Genomic DNA, 22,266 nt, shown 5'->3' on the forward strand with positions numbered 1-22,266 from the left:
CTGAAAATTACAATGAAATATATATAGAGTATACGCATGTCTAAAATATAAGATAACTCTAAGTATAACAACAATTCAAAATAATTTGAATTACATGTATATCCAATACATTAGGTTTATCAGTTATTTTTAAGTTGATAGATAAGATAAAGGGATTCTTACCAAACATTATACCATTTGGAAACAAATATTTCTAACACACAGACGTAAGAAGTAAATAAGTGTTCAATGTACACACAATATAAATTTGCCAAATTTTTTTATTGACAAAATTGTAAATGCATTTTCTTGATATGTTCAGTGTTTACAGTATTAAATTATATAATTTTGCTGATTACATTGCTTGAATATGATGAAAACTCTAACCAAAATTGCATAACCCAAAAGCGAAAGAATTATAGTTTGGTTAGCATACAGATATCAGTTTCTCCATTCAACGCAAACAGTGATCCATATTTGGCAATAATTTTATGAGATTCGAAATAAGGACTGATTTTTATTAAAATTTAGATGTATTCTTTCGTTATTTTAATACGAGAAAATTGTATTATATAATCCTTGTAAATCTTAGTATCTAAATGATAATCAATAATCAATTTAATCCAATTAAAAGTTTGAATGATAAATAAATTAATCCATAATAAGTAAACAATGTGGAGAGGGAGAACTAAAGATGACCTTCATAAATTAAATTTACTGGAAAAAAAAAAAACAAGCAAATGGTATTTGATGTGTCCTTTTTCCAGCATTCAGTAACAGCAATAGCATTTTTCTCTGTACTAGACTAGAAAATGGTCTACCTTAAAACTTATCTGATTTATAGCTTGTTTGGACAAGCTTTTTTAAGCCAAAAGTATTTTTTTTAAAGTGCTTTTTCTTCAAAATTGAAGTGTTTGACCAAACTTTTAGAGGCAAAAAAATATTTTTGAGTAGCTTCTATTCAAAAACACTTTTTTAAAAAGCACTTTTGAGAAAAATACACTTAGAAGAAATTTTTAAAAACTTGGTCAAATACTAATTGTTGCTCAAAAGTATTTTTCAAATAAGTTAACTAAACACAAATTAGTTCTTATCAAAAAGTACTTTTAAAAAAATACTTTAAAAAAAAAAAGTACTTTCTCAAAATAAGGTTTTTTTGCACTTGGCCAAACACACTCTTCCCGGTGAATCGTCGGTTTCGAGATTGCTAGACACGCGCCGACATTAGCAGCTGGGTTTGGGTTCCTCTTTTAGCTGTACTGACAAAGGTTTTATTAGCATAGATCTAGGAAGTTATACAATCTGCTCATCTCACTGCCACGTGGCAGTCAGAAACTTTATTCTTTAGACTGATTAAAAAGAAAGTTATTGAACAATAGCAATAATGCAACTGATCAGTTTAGCTTTGTATGAATAATAATTTCATAATCCGAAATTATTCTTACGAATCAATGATTATTCAAACAAGACGCAAAGAATTGCCAGTTGTCAAGTGAAAGCTGTGAAGTGCAGCGAATCCCTCTCCCCCAACCTAACTGTACTTTCTGAAGTTCCACTCTATACATATATATATATACAGAGAGAAGAAGAAATTAAAAGGGGTTTGTTTTGTTTGGTTTAATAGAGGGAGAGAAAATGGAGGAGGAAGGGAAGAGGGAAGAGGAGGTGGTAATTGGATCAAGGTTAACAATGGAGAAAGTAGCTGCTGCTAAGCAATTTATTGAGAATCACTACAAGACCCACATCAACACTATTCAACAACGCAAACAAAGGTAAGGTTACTTCTTTTTAAGAAACATCTTTTGTTTATTTCATTAATTTGATTGTCTTGTTTATTTCTGCTTGTTTTTAATTGGCTTCTTATGTGTTTCGAAGCTGGAATTAGATAAAACAAGAGTTATGGGTTTTTCGTGGGATTCATCGTCATTCTTTCTTGTTTGGACCAATTTGACTTAATTTAGCTATACTCATACGGATCAGCTGGTTGAACTAAGGGAGTTTTTTTGTGATAAATAATTAGGGCATTTCGGTGGTGACTTGTCACGGGGTTGATGATGCATTAACTATAAGTAGTGGAATGAAACGGGTCCAAAATGAAGGTGAACGGAGTAACGGACATTGAGGATTCATATGGTCGATCCAACTAGGATTGAGGCACAGTTACTGTTGTAGTACTATGTGTGAAGGTATCACTTGACATCATGAACTATTGCGTTAAGAAGCTTACACTATGATGGTCACATTATCGTTCTCCAGGATAATCATTTAGTTTTGATGTCACTAGGAAGCATTGAAATCTGTATATTGAAAGCCCCACTTTTAAGCTGGTTGTTTGTGGATCTCACAGTTTTAAAGATTCCGATTTTACTAGTTTGTTTTCTTTGGTCAGAGGACCAGCTGGCAAAGTGGCAAAATCACAAACGACAACTTCGGAACCCGTTAGAGAGAGCAGTTTTATGCCTTCTTTCCCATGGGTATGGAAGTTTGTAATAAAACCTGAAAATCTATTAGTGTAAATTGTACTGTGAGAGCTTGTCAAGAGTTAATGGGGCTCAAATTTAGTTTGTATAAGCGTAATATGTCCAGCCTCAAAAGTTAAGATATAAACGGTGACTACAATTTTATCCAACAAGGAATGTAGCTTAATTTAATTTTCGAAGGATATAAAAGGTAATCGGCATTTTGTTTTGAAGTACTGTGCTTTTATATAGTATACATCAGGAGCACATATGAGATGCCAATTATAGAAGATTGGGAGCTATTTGTAGAAAATCATGTATTCTACAATATTATTTACTTCTCTTACATTTTTATTTTTTTCCTGATTGGTAATAATAGTAAATAGATATCAGCATCAAGTGAGTGCTGAGGAATATGTATAATATAGCATCGGTACAGGTTTTTTAATGTGCTAAAAAAATCCAACATGACTTCTACATCGTTAAAAGAAGCCATATTTACTTTTGTTACGTCTTGTATGCAGGGTTTCTCAATCACATTACTTAATCAAAAAATAAACAGATAGCAATTTAAATTTTAAGAGAAAAATTTACTTGATATTTTTCTGGAGTTCACTTGTGAATCTCGACTTTTCTTTGACTATATTCACTAAGAATCATAATATCTCAGTGTGACTGATTACAAAATAAAGAAAAAGAAAGAATAGCATTTCACTGTGCCACTTACTCCCCTTTTGCCGCTCCTGCTAAAAATAGGAGAGAGAAAGTAAAAGAAGCTTAGCATGCTGTGTGTACTGGCATATTAATTTATAAGAATACATTATAATTATACTATATGTTCCTATAAAAAAAAGTTCTATATGTATGTGTGTGTATGCATATTATATGTACATGCACATATTATACACACACATAGACATGCAATTAGGATGTGTAAGTACCACTATGAATGTTAATTTCCTGTAATTATGTAATCTTGATACTCCTTCCTATTTTAGAATGTGTACATCACTATCTAAACCCACAATAGCTTGAGGGTATAATTGAGGTAAGCTTCTCTCGATCTTTTCCTCATCTCTTATTTGTTATATTGTTTAAAAATAGGCGTTGGATTCTAGAAAGAAAGCTAGCATCTTCGGATGTGCCTAAAGATGAGCAAATGCACCTGATCAAAGATCTAGAGCAAAAGGAGACAGAGTATATGAGACTAAAGAGGCATAAAATATGTGTGGATGATTTTGAACTTCTTACAATTATTGGCAGAGGAGCCTATGGCGAGGTCAGTATTATCCCTTTAAGGTCTGTGTTTTGTTTTGTTCTGATTGCAAGTAAAGGATTTTGTTTCATAATTTTCTAGTTCCATTTCTACTTTATCTGCATTATGTTCATGCAAACGCTTGGATATGGACAAACTGATAGTAGAAAGTAGTAATCCGTTCCTTCCATTTATATGAAACTTTGTATTTTGTTAAATGCCAAAAGGTTTGACATTTCTATTTATAATATTTTTTTATGCAACTTTCACATATTGCAATAGTTCAAATTATCCCTTCGGGTTCCTTTGGGGACATCCGACAAAAAAAGTTCAAATTCATTTAATATTTTGATCTAATTTCGAACGATTTTTTTTTTATCAAACAAACTTTTCTCACCGGTACAGTATTTATTTCCATAATCCTTGACATAGTACAAAAGTCAAAATAAATATTTTAAATTTCGTACTCGTCAAAATTTGTCGAATAAAATTGATGGAGGGAGTAGAAAGTACATTCTATTTTGAGCCCTCACTTTAGACTCTTCTCAAAGGGGAGCCTTGGAGCAACGGTAAAGTTGTCTCCGTGTTGACCTTTAGGTCACAGGTTCGAGTCTCGGAAGCAGCCACTAATGCTTGCATTAAGGTAGGCTGTCTACATCACACCCCTTGGGGTGCTTCCCTTCCCCGCACCCTTCCTGAACGCGAGATGCCTTGTGCACCGGGTTGCCCTTTTACTTTAGACTCTTCTGGTATACCACACACATCTTGAGGAATAGTACAAGGCCATATGTCAAGAAGGTTTCTCATTTTATAAGCCTACCAGGTGTGTGAGATGGTGATCCTGATCCCTAATCTGGTTGGTCTAATTTATTTTTTAAAAAAATTGTGAACAATTGACCATAAGAGTACCATGTTAAGATGTTGAGTAGACGCCAGCTTCTGCCATTGATTTATTGGGTGCGCAGCCTTCATTTTTATTATTACAATCAAGTCTTCCCTGGTCTCCAGCCTTTGATAACTCATTCCAAATGCCTAGATGTGTCAGATGCAACACTTGAACCCAGAAGTCATCTGAACCTATTCAGTTTCATATGCGAAATATAAACTATTTCATATGTGAAATATAAACTCAGTTAACTTTTTTGTCTGGATTTCACTTTTTCTGAAATGCAATTACGTCTACTTCTCATGGGTGCCACTGAACAAGTTGTAAGACATAAACCACGTCTAATTTCTCACATGTTGAATCAAGGCATCTCATGTGCTGAATCAAAACAAACTCAAAGTATTGGACTTTACGAAAGATTAATGCCGTGTAGTTGACCTCTTTAGGACCAAAAGAGTTAGAAACCAGGTCTGTCCCTCCCATGAACACCAGAACAAAAGAGAAAAGTTAATTGAAGCAAAATACAGAAAACATTAGTTAATAAGATTATGCATTTACTTATCATAAGGCAGATAGAAATTTAAAAGTTTGATCACCAAGCGCGGGTCGAATGTCCCAATACATATAAGATTGAAATGCAAGCCTGAACTTCTAGAAGATTCCAGGTGCTTACAAAGATGAACTTGTGTCTTTATGAAGAGAATCAACCTAGCGGGAAATGGGACCAAGAACACCAATTATAATTAGAGAAAAAACCTTGTAGATAACGACATATTGATCTGGCTTCAGATTGAGATGAGGGTTTTGGATTAACTTAGACAAGATCTTGGAGAACCCTCTTGATAATAGGTTTAGCAGGCAAACCCAAAAAGAACGACAGTTTAGATTAGTTGTGGTCTCTGTGTAGGAAGAAGTGAGAGGACATTAAATTTTTGTTACTCTATTGTTCTATTGCGTATATATTGTGTGTATTCTGGAACATGTTTGGAGTTGACTGGGTGACAAACAGTAAGATAGACGCTTGAGATGGAAATCTACAAGGAAGAAGAAGAGCGTTAGTTGTAACTCCTTTGGAGCTCATGTGGATGCAAAGGAATAGGGATTGTTTTATGGTGAATAATGTTCTATGGATTATCTACTGAAAAGGCATTTTTGTCTTTAGATACTTTTATCTCCATATTTCTAAGAGACATTTTTTTTGAATAAATGTGGTGTTCGGGCCAACTTGTGCGCACATCAACCATCCACGTGGTACTTAGTACGTCTCATCGACACTGGACATATTCTCACTTATCCAAAAAAATCTCTATATTGCTAATACATGTATTTGTATCCATATTTTATCCCGATAAAATAGTACATAAATTCCTGCATAACTTAATGCAGGTATTATTTAAGACCAACAAAAAGCGGTCCAATGGAGAAACATGAGGATTCATATAGCCGGCCCAATTTGTTTGGGACTAAGGCATAGTAGTTGTTGTTGTTATGACCAACCAAATGCTGCATAACTTATGGAGAGATTATTTTTCCGATTCGTTCTAGCAAAACTATGTTATTTTATGCTGGGATATTGTTTCAACCCTCCAACCAAATGGCCTCTAAGGCTATGTATTGTTGTCTCCTCGTATCGTTTTAGGGAATCCTCATCCGATGAGCTAGTTTTTTGGGGTTGGGCCCAAGGTCCATTCTCTTTCACGCCTTTCTTCTAAGATGTCGAATAATGAAGTACATACAAAAATCAGAGAGATCTCTTTTAAAAAGGCTGCTGTTCAACAGAGTACAAAAGAACGAAGCTTAAATGGATTAGTTGCACCTCATGTCCCAGAAAGTACTATCTATTCTATTTTAGGGAAGAGTGGAGACTATAATGACAAGCACCTGTTGGACCATGAAGATCTTCTCTATCTGATCCAATACCTATATTACCGATGCTCTCAGTTGGCTTCCGTTGTTGAAGTTTAGTCAGTATTTAATTATCTTTGGAGGAGAAAATCAGGATTGTCTATCTTATTCTTTACCAATATCTTCCTCTTCCATGTACGTGGTTGTGTTGCTATAACTGAACTTATGTTTTTACTGATCATTCCTGATTCTAGAATGTGGATACTTGTGCTCTGCAGGTAAGATTGTGCAGGGAGAAGAAATCTGGCAACATTTATGCCATGAAGAAGTTAAAGAAATCTGAAATGCTCATCAAAGGACAGGTGAGAAGAGGAATATTGCCTCCATTATTCTTTTGAGTTGTCATTATACACCTAGTTTTAGCAATTTTCCTGCTACTCTTTAGTAGAGTATGTTATTACGATGCTAAGAAACCTCAGAGTTGGAAATTGACTGCCTATACGCATTGACATACCACTGGTGATGGTGATATACTGCCAAGCTGTTTAGCCCAATTCAGCTTATATCCTGCCGCTCTTACTTTTTATTTATGTTTGTATGTCCATTATTTCTAAATTTCATCTCTATTTCCTTTTCTACTTGCTCGCTATTTTTCTTTTTCCTTTCTCTTGGGAGGACGGGGGGATGGCAATGGGTTGTCTTTGGGTGATCGAAGAACATTTTCAGAGGATCTTGCCTTTTGATTGTGTGACCTTAACATTTGGTGCACCACTCGAATAAATTAAGATGAAAGAAAAGCCGAAAATTACTTTGATGCAATGACTTCTCCTTACAGGAATTACTTAATTTGCTTTCTAGAAGACTGCTTTTGAAGGAAGATAGGTCTTATCTTCTTCTATGTTTAGCTGCTATTGCACAATAAATACCTTCAAGTAACTAGTCGTGTAAATTAGATAACATTTACTCCTACTATCCCATCTTATACAGTTCCATTATTACCTGGAAAGTAAGACTTTCTTCAACTATGAGCTCGAGAACATTATTAAAAAAAAATAATTTCTTGAATGTCATTTATAGAACTTTTTTTGATGCAATGACTTCTCCTTAACAATAAATACCTTCAAGTAACTAGTCGTGTAAATTAGATAACATTTACTCCTTCTATCCCATCTTATACAGTTCCATTATTACCTGGAAAGTAAGACATTTTCTTCAACTCTGAGTCTCGGGAACATTATTAAAAAAAAAAAAAATTCTTGAATGTCATTTATAGAACTTTTTCTCAAGTTTCCGAATATGTAAATTTAATTTCCAAAAGGTGTAGAAATTGATATCCAAAATCAGCCCGAAGGATTACATAGTTTAACCTTTGTATTCTGAATCTTATCATTCATTTTGTGACATATTAAGAGGTTTTACTTCTTGGGATATCCCGCAGTAACATTCTAGTCCAGTTACTGTCATCTTTCATCTTTAAACATATTAATCTTTTTATATTCTGCAAAGATCTAAGAATGTTCAAAGAAGACTTTTTATGAAAAGCTTGTGACTACTGACAAGGTTGCTTTTCCTCATACTACTGTGTGGATCCCTGGGATACCGAGGAAGGTATGTTGCCTCACTTAGCTAGCAGCAAAAGGGTGATTTCGATGGTCGAGAGCTTGAGGAAGAGGAAGGGCACTTATGGTAGTGCTTTATGCGTAAGGAGTTAGTGGAAGATGTAGAGCACCTTCTTCTACATTGTCGGGTTGCCTCGAGGTTATGGTGGGAAATCCTAACATGGTTTGGAACGTATTGGGTGATGCCAGGTACTGCGAAGGGTTTAATGTTCAGTTGGAGCTGTGGAGTAAGAAAGAGAAGACATAAGGCTTGGAGTGTTGCCCCACTTGCACTCATGTCGGTTGTTTAGAGAAAAAGAAATAGGAGAGCTTTTGAAGGCATAGATATGAATTTTGTACATTTGAGGGATAGCCTTTTATCCCTTATTTCCTTTTGGTGCACCCATGAGATTCCTTGTAGTCTAGAAGATTGGGTGACTTTCTTAGAAAACCATCACTTTTTGTAGGTTTACTACTTTTTGGTATACCTCTTGTATAGGGGCTGTTTCGTATTAATGAAATTTATTTACCTTATCACAAAAAAGACCAAACTAATTAGTAGACTCTAGAGCTAATAATTTTGTTCTGACAAACTCCCATTTAACCTTCAGTCTCTTAGTATTTATGAGGATTTAACCAAGAATGGTTTACGAAAAGCAAGGATCCATATATGCAGTACCAACTAGTTGAGATTAAGGTTTAGTTACACTTGCGTATGTCCAGAAAGGGACAATTGCGAGATTCAGAGAACTTCCAGTTTCAGGAAAATCGGAAAATCTGTATTTTGACTTAAAAGACAAATTGATTACCAATATTAGAGTGATATGTTCGCACAAGGGTGTGGCCTAGTGGTCAATGAAGTGGGTAGACAACCTGAAGTTACAAATTCAATTCCAACAAAGACAAAAAAAACCCCTAGGTGATATCTTCCCTTCTGTCTAAGCCTTACTGGGCAGAGATGACCGATGTCAGTGCTGTTGGAACTTGGGAGTAGCAGGTACCCGGTGGAATAGTCGAGGTGTGCGCAAGCTGGCCAAAATACCACTATCATAAAAGAAAAATATTGGAGCGAAGTGATATGAATGGTAATAGAGCAGATATATAAAGGATTGTCACGGACCTCGACTAGTTTGGGGTTGATGAAACATAGTTGGTTAATTGATGTCACGTCCCAAACTACCCCCTAGACGTGACTGACACCCAGCTAACACCATCCGCCAGGTGAATCCCTTTCTCTAACGTTTAACCATTTACGCAAACACTGAGAGAAAAAGTGCAGGCGTAAAGTATTATTAATAATTACAGAGGAAATAATTATCGCCCAATACCTTAGTCAATTGATAGAAAAACCAACAATCACTCAAATAATAATACTCTAGCCCAAATCCCACACTAAGACCATGGAGCATCTAACAGAGTAATATGAGTTTTATTGACGGGTATGCAAGCCCCAAAGAAAAAGAAAATAACAAACACGAACTAAGAAACTCAGCAATAGGATCCACTTGAACAAACTCGTCAGCTACTAGCTCCATCTCCCGCAATGGTATCTGCATAAAGATGCAAGTAAGGAGTGAGTTATACGTAAATGTAACCCAGTAAGATCATCGACCCGCCACTTTAAATACCTCTGGAACAAGTGTTAGAAAATACAAACACACCACAACACGACTGATATAGTAAATATGATAATTATATAATAACTCAATATATGTGTATCAACAGAGTTAATAAGAATTAACCAACAAGAGTACCCACTAAAGACTTGGCATAATTGCAGTGAAAGAAATTTACCAACACATCTACGAGTCCACAATGGCACCACAATGCCTCAAATATGTAACAGAGCATACACAATGCTCACTGAAGCATACACAATGCCCCAAATATATCAAAAAGCATACATAATGCTCAGGTGATGTACAAAGGCATACACAATGCCCCAATATCATGGCGCACAACCGTATCAAACTCAACACCATGGCGCACAGCCGTATCAAACTCAATATCATGGCGCACAGCCGTATCAAACTCAACACCATGACTCACAGCCGTATCAAACTCAATATCATGGCGCACAGCCGTATCAAACTCAATATCATGGCGCACAGCCGTATCAAACTCAATACCATGACGCACAACCGTATCAAACTATCAAATTCAACATCATGGCTCACAGCTGTATCATGCCATCAAACAACTTATAAAAATAATTTTTTTTGTATTTGATTTTTTTTAATAAAATAATATATTTGCGGCTAGTCTAAGACCACCGATTCTGCCAAGCGCACGTTTGTCCCAACACATGGACCAGACAGAGAAAACACATTTTCAAAACGGGTGTTAAAAAAAGCAAGCATCAAAGATTAAAGTCTCACTTACCTCGATCACGACAAGTCCCCCAATCTTGCGAAGTGCAGAACACCAATCAAATGGCCTCCAATGACCTCAATCTATGTAAAATATTAATTAATGGTGCCAATTATGCTAGTCGAGGTCATTCCATAATTTTTTTTTCACGTTACACGTGAGTCGTAGAGTCCAAATCTATAAATCAAGTTTTAATCTCGGAGCCGATAGATGGTTCAAATCTCACTTAGCCTATATTCAATCTTAGGACTAAGTTTTAATATTCTGCTCCTCAGATCATAAATTTAAAGGTTAAAATACGTCCCAATTACATAATCTAACCTAGTGTTCAGTTTATATATTCTTTGTATGAACGTCTATGATTCAACAATAATCTCAAAAAGAAAAAGGAAAAGCCTCCATACCTTAAGATCTGATATGGCCGAAGCTGCAATATAATAGGAGCTTCTCTTGACTTCTTTTCTCTCACTGTTTTAGGTTTAACATAGTGTTGATTTCCCCCCAAAAATTGTATCAACTGATCTTTAATGTTCATGGATTAGATTTTAGGAAAAAGAAGAATGAACCTCAACGTCCTTCACGGCGCTGTAACTATTGCCCGCAAAGCCACTATTAACTTAATATTTTCCTTTCAAAGACCACACCCTAATATATACTTCTTTTCCACCAAAAGCATCTGGCACGTTAAGTCTTGCAAGTTGGGTTTGGCCCACTTGAATCTTTTTCTTCTTTGAAAACTTTAACCAAACAACCAAGTAAATTATAAAATTGGCCACCTAATTCACTGGTGATCATATACTTTGTATGTGTGTAAGTAATATTTCCAAGAATATATTCTAAATCGCTAACTACAATTAAAGAAAGAACTTAAAAGTTCACTCTTAAAATATTAGGTTATTACAATTGATACTGCCATGCAGCCTTCCCTTGAATACCTTAACATCAAAACATATAAAAGGGAGTAACGAAGGCTTCTTTATACACCCTGGAGTGACGGTGTTTTAGTACTCCGCTCTGATTCAAGTTTTATCACTGGACGTGCAAAAAGACCAGTTTGAGAATCATTCAATGCATGTGATAGCTAGTTCTTATATCCTTCACGGTGCGTGATTGCTTGGGCTGTTGTGTAACCATACTTTCAAGTAATTTATTTTTTTGAGCTGATAACATTTGTATATATTAAAAAAATCAGTACATAGATTGTACTGAAAACCATATTTACAGGTAAGTAGAAATAAGAGAACTGGTATGCAATCCTATCAAGACTCTAGAATATCTTGGATTGACACAGTATCTTCTGTGTAAATCTGTTTACACCAAAAACAAAAAAGTAGATCACAACTAAGCTTGATCTTCTGCACTGAGTTGCAAGTATTTCTGCATTGTTCCTTTGCTAGGTAGAAATGGCTGAAATTATACAGTACATTTCATAGTTACATTATCTCATCAACTTTCACTAAGAATTTTAATTTAGGACAGAAATTAGGAATACTTCAAAATTGGAATTTTACAATTAAAAAATTATTTCAAAATTGGATTTTTTTACTCATTATGCTCAATTTTCTAGGGTTCTTTGTGATTTAAAGCTAAAGGTTTTCCCCTTAGTCCTCCATAGTTGTATTCTAATACCATCTCTCTCTTCACTATGAGAAACAAGGTTTGTCTATTACGTGTTTTATTTATTCATCTATCTAACATGTGATGCTAAATTATATTATCAATTTATCACCCCATTTGCTCCAACTTTAGTGGTCAGGATTACTTTGGCAACTTGTGCTTTTGGGATGGACAGGCTGTTTAGTGGATTAATCGAGGTGCTTGTTAGCTTGACCAAACAACAAATATCAAAATAAAAAACTTATCACTAGAAACAGTTATAGATCTCTTTTTCAAATTTCAATTTTCTTTATCTTTTAAATTTGAGTGTATCATGGGAATTTTCAGAGAATTCATAACATGCTCTTTAGGGCTATATCTTATTTGCATGTTTAATGGGGAGACTGGTCGTTCCCCTCATTTTCCCGGACAGCTTTTATTTTGAAACTTAACCGAGTTAACCTTCTTTGGGAGCCCCTTTTCATGAAACTTCTGCAATGATTCTTTCAATAAAGTACCTTATTGCCTTAGAGAACAGAAATGATCGAGTATCATACCAACTTCATTTATTCCCCTTATGAAATGAAATGATTGAATGTCATATTAAGATTGTTTTTACTGGCTCCAGTGTATGAATGATTAAGACTTTTGCTTGGTGCACTAGGGAGCTTAACATAGCCCATGCATTCTCTATTTAATAGGAAGTTGGAGGGGCGGGGTCTGTGTCCATACAGAAATTAGGAATACTTCAAAATTGGAATTTTACAATTAAAAAATACTTCAAAATTGAATTTTTTTTACTCATTATGCTCAATTTTCTAGGGTTCTTTGTGATTTAAAGCTAAAGGTTTTCCCCTTAGTCCTCCATAGTTGTATTCTAATACCCTCTCTCTCTTCACTATGAGAAACAAGGTTTGTCTATTACGTGTTTTATTTATTCATCTATCTAACATGTGATGCTAGATTATATTATCAATTTATCACCCCATTTGCTCCAACTTTAGTGGTCAGGATTACTTTGGCAACTTGTGCTTTTGGGATAGACAGGCTGTCTAGTGGATTAGTCGAGGTGCTTGTTAGCTTGACCAAACAGCAAATATCAAAATAAAAAACTTATCACTAGAAACAGTTATAGATCTCTTTTTCAATTGTCTTTTATCTTTTAAATTTGAGTGTATCATGGGAATTTTCAGAGAATTCATAACATGCTCTTTAGGGCTATATCTTATTTGCATGTTTAATGGGGAGACTGGTCGTTCTCCTCATTTTCCGGGACAGCTTTTATTTTGAAACTTAACCGAGTTAACCTTCTTTGGGAGCCCCTTTTCATGAAACTTCTGCAATGATTCTTTCAATAAAGTACCTTATTGCCTTAGAGAACAGAAATGATCGAGTATCATACCAAGTTCATTTATTCCCCTTATGGAATGAAATGATTGAATGTCATATTAAGATTGTTTTTACTGGCTCCAGTGTATGAATGATTAAGACTTTTGCTTGGTGCACTGCGGAGCTTAACATAGTCCATGCATTCTCTATTTAATAGGAAGTTGGAGGGGCGGGGTCTGTGTCATGTTTGCATGTAACATCTGCTTCTTTATGACGTGTTCAAATGTAATTCCCCAAATGCGTATTCCCTGTTGACAAAATGATTTTCGCAGGTGGAGCATGTGAGAGCGGAAAGAAATTTATTGGCGGAAGTGGCCAGCCATTGCATTGTAAAATTATACTACTCATTCCAAGATGCTGAATATCTTTACCTTATCATGGAGTATCTTCCTGGCGGTGACATGATGACTCTGCTCATTAGAGAAGACACATTGTCTGAAAGTGTAGCTAAATTTTATATTGCGCAGACTGTTCTAGCTATAGAGTCCATTCACAAGCATAATTACATTCACAGGTATATGCTTGCATCAACTTCTGATTTGTGAAAGTTATTGTTGTGAGATGATTAAAACGTAAGATAATTTATTTGTATGATATTGGATGCAAATATGCAATAGCTTTCTTGCGGCATATTTCTTTTGACGGGGAGACTGATTGGTGTTCATATTTCCATTTTCTCTTTTTCAGAGATATCAAACCTGACAACCTTCTTTTGGACAAAAATGGTCACATGAAGCTCTCTGATTTTGGTCTCTGTAAGCCTCTTGATTGTAGAACTTTATCCACGTTGAAAGAAAATGAAACTATGGATGATGAGAATAGAGATGATCCTATGGATATAGATAGCAGCTTCCCAGATGCCCGTGACGGAAGTAAGTGGAAAAGTCCGCGTGAACAACTTCATCAATGGCAGATGAACAGGAGGAAATTGGTATGTCATATTACTGATAAATGTTTTTTTTCCTTTGGGTTGTGTGGGGATTTTGTCATAAGGCATGCAGTTATACTGTTGTTGACGCAAAAATTGGAAGCAAATGCTCCTAAAATGAGAGAGTTTCCCCAACAGCACACTTGATTAGTGAAGGCGCCTTCAGCTTTGTTGTTACTAATTATTGCAGACACAAAAACTCAATGAAAGGAAACTATTTATAGCAGACACTAGGACCTTCCAATTCATTAAAGATTCTCTGATTTGGTCATTTTATTTTCCTACTTCAAGTCAAATAATCTGCTTTAGCATAATTTCTGTCACCATTTAACTTGCGTGTCAAATCCACCATTTCGCGTGCAACTTCAATCCTATTTTTAACTTCAAATTCGGGCTAATACCAGAAGAATACCAAACTATTTTAGAGTACAATAAACCATTCTGAGACTGAAAAGTTGAAAGAACTTATTTCGGAGTTCAATTTAAATCTTTTGAACTGATCGAGAACAAGAACTACAAGAATAGTGGTAGACGCATACCACGGATTCAAACTTCTTGAGAGAACCAACTCTGATAATTAAGTGGAGAAGGGTGGAGGAATTGGTCCGTGATCCATCGAGTGTTGAAGCTATAAGTAGGTGATTTCATGGTTATCAACAAAATACAATGCAAGGTGGCAACACAGTTGTAGTGGAATTGGTTGGTGTACAATGGACGATGTCGGGTACAGTGAAGGAAGCGTGTTTCAACTTGGCCTGTGAAAGAAGGAAGAGAAGACTCAAAGCATAGGATGTTGCCCCACTAGCTCTTATGTGGGCCCTGCTGGCGTAGAGAATAATTTTGTATATATGAAGAATAACCTCTTATTTCTAGTTTCCCCTTTATCACCACTGGGTTCTAGTCTGTATAGAAAATTGGATACTTTATTGAGAACCATAGTTTGTTGTAGGCTATCAACATGGTGGCATATTCTTGTATACAGAGATTTCCCATATAAATAATATTATTTTACCTTGTAAAAAGTAAAATGGACCAAAAAGTGAATAATTGAGTTAGTTCACAAAAATTTAACTGCCAAATTTGCCCAAAGATGTCGAAACCATAGCACATCAATTGTGAAGCAGCCAGCAGGGAGTCTCTTCTATTATTAAACGATGAAAGATCTATGTTTTAACAAAGGTTTGGTCAACGGTACTTCCAGCTGATAATATCCATTTGAATACTATTTGAATCTACTGTTTGATATGCTCTTTGAAACCTAACTATTTGACGTGTCTAAGATGCAATTTGCTGCGTTATAATTGAACTAAGTTTTGTTGTGCTCCCAAACATATGCACTTATACAAAGACAGATCATGGCAGGAACCAGAAGTTGTATGGGCTTGTATTTCAGTCAACGGAATAATGCTTCTTTTGCATATGACAATAACTCTGTCATATAATCTAAATATTCACTTTTGTAGACAACCATAGTTCTTTGTTATTCAGCAGTATTAAATTTTAATTGTCATATAATCTAAATATTCACTTTTGTAGACAACCATAGTTCTTTGTTATTCAGCAGTATTAAATTTTTTATGTACTTGAAACTAATTTTTGCCTTCATTATCCAAAAGGCATTTTCAACAGTCGGTACACCAGACTATATTGCTCCTGAGGTACTATTGAAGAAGGGATATGGAATGGAATGCGATTGGTTAGTGTTTATTCTGAAATTATAGTAAGCTTTTTTACGATAGATCACCAAGATATCTTGGATTCTCTGCTCATACATGTCAGTGCTGTGCATGACTCTATTTGACAAATATTTATAGTGAGACCTGTTCAGTTTGGTGCATAAATCTGACAAGAGGACTTTACTGATCATTTAACTAATTGATGGATTTCCCTCCCAATATATTGCCTACTATGCTTCTCTCTTCATTAGTTTGCTTTCCAACATATGTGGTGGCATGTGTTTACTGATAATGATAATTAAAAACAGTATTCTCTATGTTTTATTTTATAAAATACTCTTTCCTTTTCAGTCTACTCCATGAAGATTGACATACTTCGATATTTGGAAGTCTCCATAATAAAATGAAGCAGGGCAGAAAATATTTGTGGTACCTCTATGTCCATCTAAACAAAATTCTATCTAGCAGATATCAATTAGCGGCAAACGAAGAAATATAGCAGCAAAAAAAAAGACCTACTAGACGAGGAGTGGAATGGTTAAATAACCTCACTAACTGAGAAAGCAGTCTAAGGTTATATGGGCAGCTTGCTTGTGTTGGGGAACGTGAAGGAGAAGTAGGGAGGAGCGAGGACTTCAGTGTAAGCAGGGGAGGGTGCTGCATGAGGCAATGGGAACAGGAGAGGGATGGGATACGAAGGAAATATTTTGGTGCAGGTGCAAAGGGGGCTAGGGAAAGAATTCACTGTGGGAGGAGAGAAGCACGTTAAGTTGAAGGGAAAGGGAATAGAGAGTTTCTAGATGCTGGGCCATGGAAGGGGTAAGGAAGAAGGGAGTAAAAAAATCAGTGAAGGGTTTGCCCTTCGTCCTTTTATGTCTAAGTGTAAAACTGTCAATTCAGGGCTTAACCTACCTCCCTTCCCCCTCATGCCTTAACCATTCTGGGGATGATATAGGCTGGAATTGGCAGATAGTTGGGCTTGGCAGGATATCTGATGCTACCTGATCCAGTCCCTCATCTGGCTATCAGTGAAGTTTGGGATTCCGTGGAACTTCACTGATACCCAGACCATTTCCACAGATGTATTCCCTATGTTTTCACTTTAGTTTGATGAGTATTGCAGGAAATGCTTTTATTTTCTAACCCATTGTATAATATCTACTCGTTATTTTCTATAAATATAAATAAAAAATGAACCATGCTGTGCTTTATCTGTTTCTCATCTTTTATCTGCTATACTGCATGCAGGTGGTCCCTTGGTGCAATTTTGTACGAAATGCTCGTTGGTTACCCTCCATTCTACGCTGATGATCCAATAACTACTTGCAGAAAGGTAGCATCTTTGCTTCTGTTTTTTTTACTTCTTGCATTTCTTCATGTATGTTGTTTTCCTCTTTGTATGATAAGGATATCTGCTGCTTCTGAGATAACAAAAGGTGCCCTGGGCTTTCACTGTTAAAATCTATAGATAATAAAAGAAAAGTTTAATGCTAAGAACTTGTTGCAAAATGTCCACAGAGAAAGAACTAGAATTCTTATATGTAATCTAAGTAAGAACCACCTTTCATTTTTGTGTTATGGAAGACAACTTGGACAGTTGATACCCAAGACCTTTCCACTTGATACTTAACCACATAGATTAGCCTGTGCTGTTTGGATCAAATGGGTTCAAGTTTTCTACCTTTTTGCACTAGAAGTCTCAGCAGATGTATTGCATTCACACTGATATGCTTGCCACTGCTACAATCAATGTTTACTATGAGATGTGTAGCATTAGTGACACCCATTTCTGTATTATCCACAATGTACTGGTTGCCTTCATGTTGAAACTAACCTTCTTTTAGGATTCTCCTGTTAATCGCCAAATCTATCAGATTTTGACTCCATGTGTGTGCTTGCCAGATAGTTCACTGGAGAAATCAGCTAAAATTTCCTGAAGAGGCCAAACTCTCACATGAGGCAAAGGATCTTATCTGCTGGTTACTATGTGATGTTGAACATAGACTGGGCACTGGAGGTTCAAACCAAATAAAGGTACTATTTAAATCATTTATATTCAATTGCTTTCACTGGAACTTTCATGTTTATTCCGTTAAATTTATTCCAAGTGGCTGGTATCAGGCTCATCCTTGGTTCAAGGATATTGTATGGGATAAGCTGTATGAAATGGAAGCAGCCTTCAAACCAGAAGTTAATGGAGAGCTGGACACCCAGAATTTTATGAAGTTTGATGAGGTATTTCACAAAAGTCAAGGACTCATTTTTTTTTAATTAGAATATTGGTGATGTGTGAATTGCCTCATCCAAAAAGTTAAGTTTTCTGCACCACACCCTCACATGCAGGTTTGATTATTTTTGTTGGTCAGAGTACGTAAAAATATTTTGTTGAGTGGTGTTGGTGAAACTCGAATAAGGATCTGTGCTTCCTATGTAACCATGTGAAGTGTGCAGACCCCCTCATATAAGAGTTCTATTCCTTTATGTAGGTTGCCCTCCAGAAGATACAAGTCACACAGTAGGCATGCGTATAACCTTTTACAGTAGCAACTTCTTGAAGCCCATTTTTTTCTCAAACAAATAACACCAACCCATGATTGGTTAATCTCATACACAGCAGCGAGTGTTTCCTCAATTTTGCGTTCTTTTTTTTTTCTTCTTGATTTGGATAGATACGTCTTGGAAGTTGTTGACGAGTTGCTGAAGTTCGAACTCGGTAGCTATGGGCATGCAGTGAAGTTAGGTTTAAAAGGGGCCAAGAGACGGAAATGTGTGATTCTGCAGAAATGGAGGGGTTAGGCAAGCAATAAGAGAGATTGATGCTAAAGAATTAGTCTTGGTTTCAGATAAACAATTTTCCAGAGTTCTCCAAGAATAATAGATATAAAAAAATTGTGTTAGAAGGGAAGGTCCTCTGAAACCAAGAATGTCTCAGAATCAATTTGCCCCTCTACTTTCGTGCAACTTCTTCATTTTTACTGAGACAGGCACATTTCCGCATTTCTGCATATTTTTCTTTACTCGAGAGCTAGTTGGCCCTTTTTCAATCCTAATTTCATCTGATAGCCGCAGTTCTCTAGTCTGAATGTCAACAACTTGTCGACTACCTTGAATACTATCAATTCAACCCCAGAATAAATGAACAGTGCAGTTGAGGGGACGCACTGAGTTGTATACAACAATAACCATCATGGGATTTTTACTATTTGTTTGAGTAAGATAATGCTCTTCAAGAAACTGTCATTGCAACAGCTTGCGATCATACTTACTGTTTGACTTGTATCCTTAGATAGGCAATCTATAGAAAGGAGCCGACATGCCACTTTTTTTTGGGTTTACTTCTTTTTTTCTTAGGCCAAGCACATTTTTGTTGATGTGTAATATTCAGACTCAAATCTAGGATCTCTGTTTACTTTGGTACAATGTTGAAGTGTGAATCGCCTCATTTCTTGAGGTTTAGATTATTAGAGAGGGTGCACTTTTGTTTATTTATTTACATCTGCAACACGTCCCCTAGTACCATTTTCAAAAGACTTTTCTCTCTTCTTCCATTCTCTTTTCACAATGAAACTGGTGGAGTTTCTTATAAAGCAGTTTGAATCCTTCCTAGTCATCTCACTTTTTAAAGTTAGTCTTTATCAGTTGCTTTGTATGACTCCATGAGCAGCTTATTCTTTTCAGCTAGCTAACTTTATGTCGAAATCTAAATGTTATCCTTACTGCTATACTTGTGTTAGATTAGTCAAACTTTCTCCTTATCTTTGTTTCTAGTCAAACTTTGTCAACTCAATAGTGTGCATGATCTACAGTTCTGGCATCTTTTAAAGACAACTCCTGGTGAGGATTTTGGGTTTGATTTTCAAACTTGCAGTCTTCACTATTTGATTTACCTATTTGCAGGAATATGCTTGATTCACAGTCTATGCCTTCCTTAACTAAATTTGGATTATTATACTTTGTCACCGATCTTATTCTAGTTCAAATATAGTCTTCTAGTGGTTTATTTGTCTTATACTTCATGCATGTCTTTCTCCTTGTAACTTTGTTCTTGCCTTCTGGACTTCTTCTTAGATGGTTACTACACCATCAGCAAGATCTGGTTCGGGACCTTCTCGGAAGGTTAGTAACCAAGTGTTTCTTTTTCTGTATCTATTTCAGTACCTTATAAATAATTAAATATGGTAGAATGTTATGGCCAATAACCTGATAAAGTATGTGCATCCTTAACCCACCACTTGCCTGAAATTCTGCAGCAACGAGCAAAAGAGTGAAGCTTAGAAGGGTTTACTACTCAGAATATACTATCGAATCGTGTTTTGGTTCCATTTTAAATAATAAAAGAACTATCTAAATATGTTTTCCTCAACTCTTATCCAAAATATATATACAAGCTATGTCAGATATTGCAAACAGGTGCTCTCAAAATATGTATATATATACTGCAGAGGCCTGTAGATTTTGTATATCCTTTTTTTTTCTGAGAAGGATATATCTTTCTTCTTTTTTAGTAATAGATATATAGATCCAATTGACACCACATAATTGCATACAGACATTGGGTAAAACTTACCCATCTTGACATGTATAACATGCTTTATGAATCGTCAGTAAAGTAGATCTTTTACTATACTCATATCTCTACTACCAAAAAGAAAAGAAAAAGTGAAGTGAATCTTTAATTTTGATCTTTTTGTTTTGTTTCTTATACATCAGCTTGTATTAGTTCTCCTAAAAGTCATGACATTTCGCATTCAGAATACATGTCCATTTCCTGAGCTACCTGTCCTTACATGATAAAATGATGAAACAAAGCTTAGAAGCAATTTAAAAGTGGATATAAAAGTGTCTGTGCAAGTGTTTTAGAAATGTGAGCTTGAGCATAACTTTGCAAGATTCTTAAAGGATGATAAGTTTTCCTTAGTGTTCCTGGTGCAGCCTGCATGATTTGTGGTACATCTATAAATTTACGTGTCAGTAGTCCCATTTATCTTAGTATTCTTGTACCAAACCAATAAGAAGATTACCAATATTTCAAGTTAAAATATTTGATGCAAAATAAGGTCCTACTAATTTTTTCTTTGCAGCCTCTGAAAGTTAGTTATCTGACTTTGGCTTTCCTGTTTATAGATGTTATTAACTCCCAAAGATTTAAGTTTTGTGGGCTATACATACAAAAACTTCGACGCTGTCAAGGCACTACGCAACTCTCCTGGTAAGTCATTTGTTCCCCTTTCATGGCCTTCTACCGCTGAGTAATATACTTTAGTTTTCATGTTTTTGTTTGCTTTATGAAATGGAAAAAATTAGTTGTATCCTTGTCTACTTCTAACTGCAGAGAGTGATATCATCCTTATTTCTTTTTTTCTCAGATCCTACAAGGGACACATCACCTAGACGAACATCTATTGATTCCATATTCAGTAAGTGTTATGACCTTGAATATTGTTTAATACCAAACTTGTTTTTCTACTAGTCTAATTAATATGTCTGCAGGTGATTCTACGGACTATCCTGCAAGAAAAGGAAGAGCTGGAGATCTGGATACGGAGATGATAACGTCTACTGGTAATGCAATATCTCCATGATATTGCCAATGTTTAATTGGAAAAGAAAAGGGAACTACAAGGGGAGGTAGCATACACCTGTTGTATTTGATCAGGTTGCTCCCCCCTTCATCAGCATTCAAGATGGTTCCCTCTGCATTTTGCAGAAATATCGTGTAAGTGTACAGTAGTGTTTGAGAAACTTCGTGATTCTAGCACATGGAAAACTGTTTGTAGGGAAGATTTGTGCAATAGAAACTTAGGCTGATTGGTGTATATTGCCTTGGTTGCCCAGGTTTGCAGTCAAACGCTCTCTCTTGTGGCAGTTTCTGGTCATATAAATTTTAATTAATGGAAATAAGCAGTCTTTGACTTTTGGGCTAATCATACTGTTTTTATTTTTCATATACTGGCAAAACTGCATCTGCCTGTGAGGTTTAAACTTTGTATTTTCATGTTTTCATCTATAGCAGACCAGAAAAAATGATATCATGTTCTAACTTCCCTATTGGTTGTTCCTTCTCCCTTTCTTGAGAGGCTTTTCCATTACTGAGGACCACGATATGTTAGACCTTTTGGACAGAAGCATTGAGACATAGCAAAGTAGCTTCCTTGAGCGTCAAGAAAAGAGCATTCCCAAAGTACAAACTATTGGTATTGCATGCAAAAGATACCATGCCATCATTATTTTTATATGTATATATAATAGCGGTGTCTAGATCATCTTGTGACCACTTCGACTATT

General features: G+C 35.7%; 1 protein-coding gene across 2 annotated transcripts; it reads left to right on the forward strand.

Annotated features, from left to right (window-relative positions):
• Positions 1–1,361: 1,361 nt before the first annotated feature.
• Positions 1,362–21,905, forward strand: LOC107776300 (uncharacterized). 2 transcript variants are annotated; one of them, XR_012708290.1, is made up of 14 exons: positions 1,362–1,751; positions 3,543–3,717; positions 6,703–6,786; positions 13,650–13,891; positions 14,065–14,308; positions 15,922–16,001; positions 17,230–17,314; positions 17,884–18,015; positions 18,103–18,216; positions 20,050–20,097; positions 21,106–21,190; positions 21,348–21,398; positions 21,472–21,697; positions 21,817–21,905. XR_012708290.1 is itself a non-coding variant. In XM_016596173.2 (14 exons), the coding sequence occupies exons 2-14, from the start codon at positions 1,615–1,617 to the stop codon at positions 21,561–21,563; spliced, it is 1,569 nt and encodes a 522-aa protein (XP_016451659.1). In that variant the 5' UTR covers positions 1,362–1,516; positions 1,604–1,614; the 3' UTR covers positions 21,564–21,905. The 2 variants fall into 2 exon arrangements, 1 of the variants encoding a protein (XP_016451659.1); XM_016596173.2 differs by having other exon boundaries at positions 1,362–1,516; positions 1,604–1,751; positions 21,472–21,905.
• The last annotated feature ends 361 nt before the right edge of the window (positions 21,906–22,266 follow it).

The sequence above is a fragment of the Nicotiana tabacum genome, chromosome 1 (genome assembly GCF_000715075.1).
Source record: "Nicotiana tabacum cultivar K326 chromosome 1, ASM71507v2, whole genome shotgun sequence".
Classification (NCBI taxonomy): Eukaryota; Viridiplantae; Streptophyta; class Magnoliopsida; order Solanales; family Solanaceae; genus Nicotiana; species Nicotiana tabacum.

What these genes read in the sequence shown, in the direction of transcription:
- LOC107776300 (XM_016596173.2), top strand. Translation starts at nt 1,615, where the DNA reads ATGGAGGAGGAAGGGAAGAGGGAAGAGGAGGTGGTAATTGGATCAAGG. An exon ending in AAGCATAATTACATTCACAG is followed by an intron (nt 13,892 to 14,064) that starts GTATATGCTTGC and finishes TCTCTTTTTCAG; the next exon opens with AGATATCAAACCTGACAACC. An exon ending in GGCACTACGCAACTCTCCTG is followed by an intron (nt 21,191 to 21,347) that starts GTAAGTCATTTG and finishes TTTTTTTCTCAG; the next exon opens with ATCCTACAAGGGACACATCA.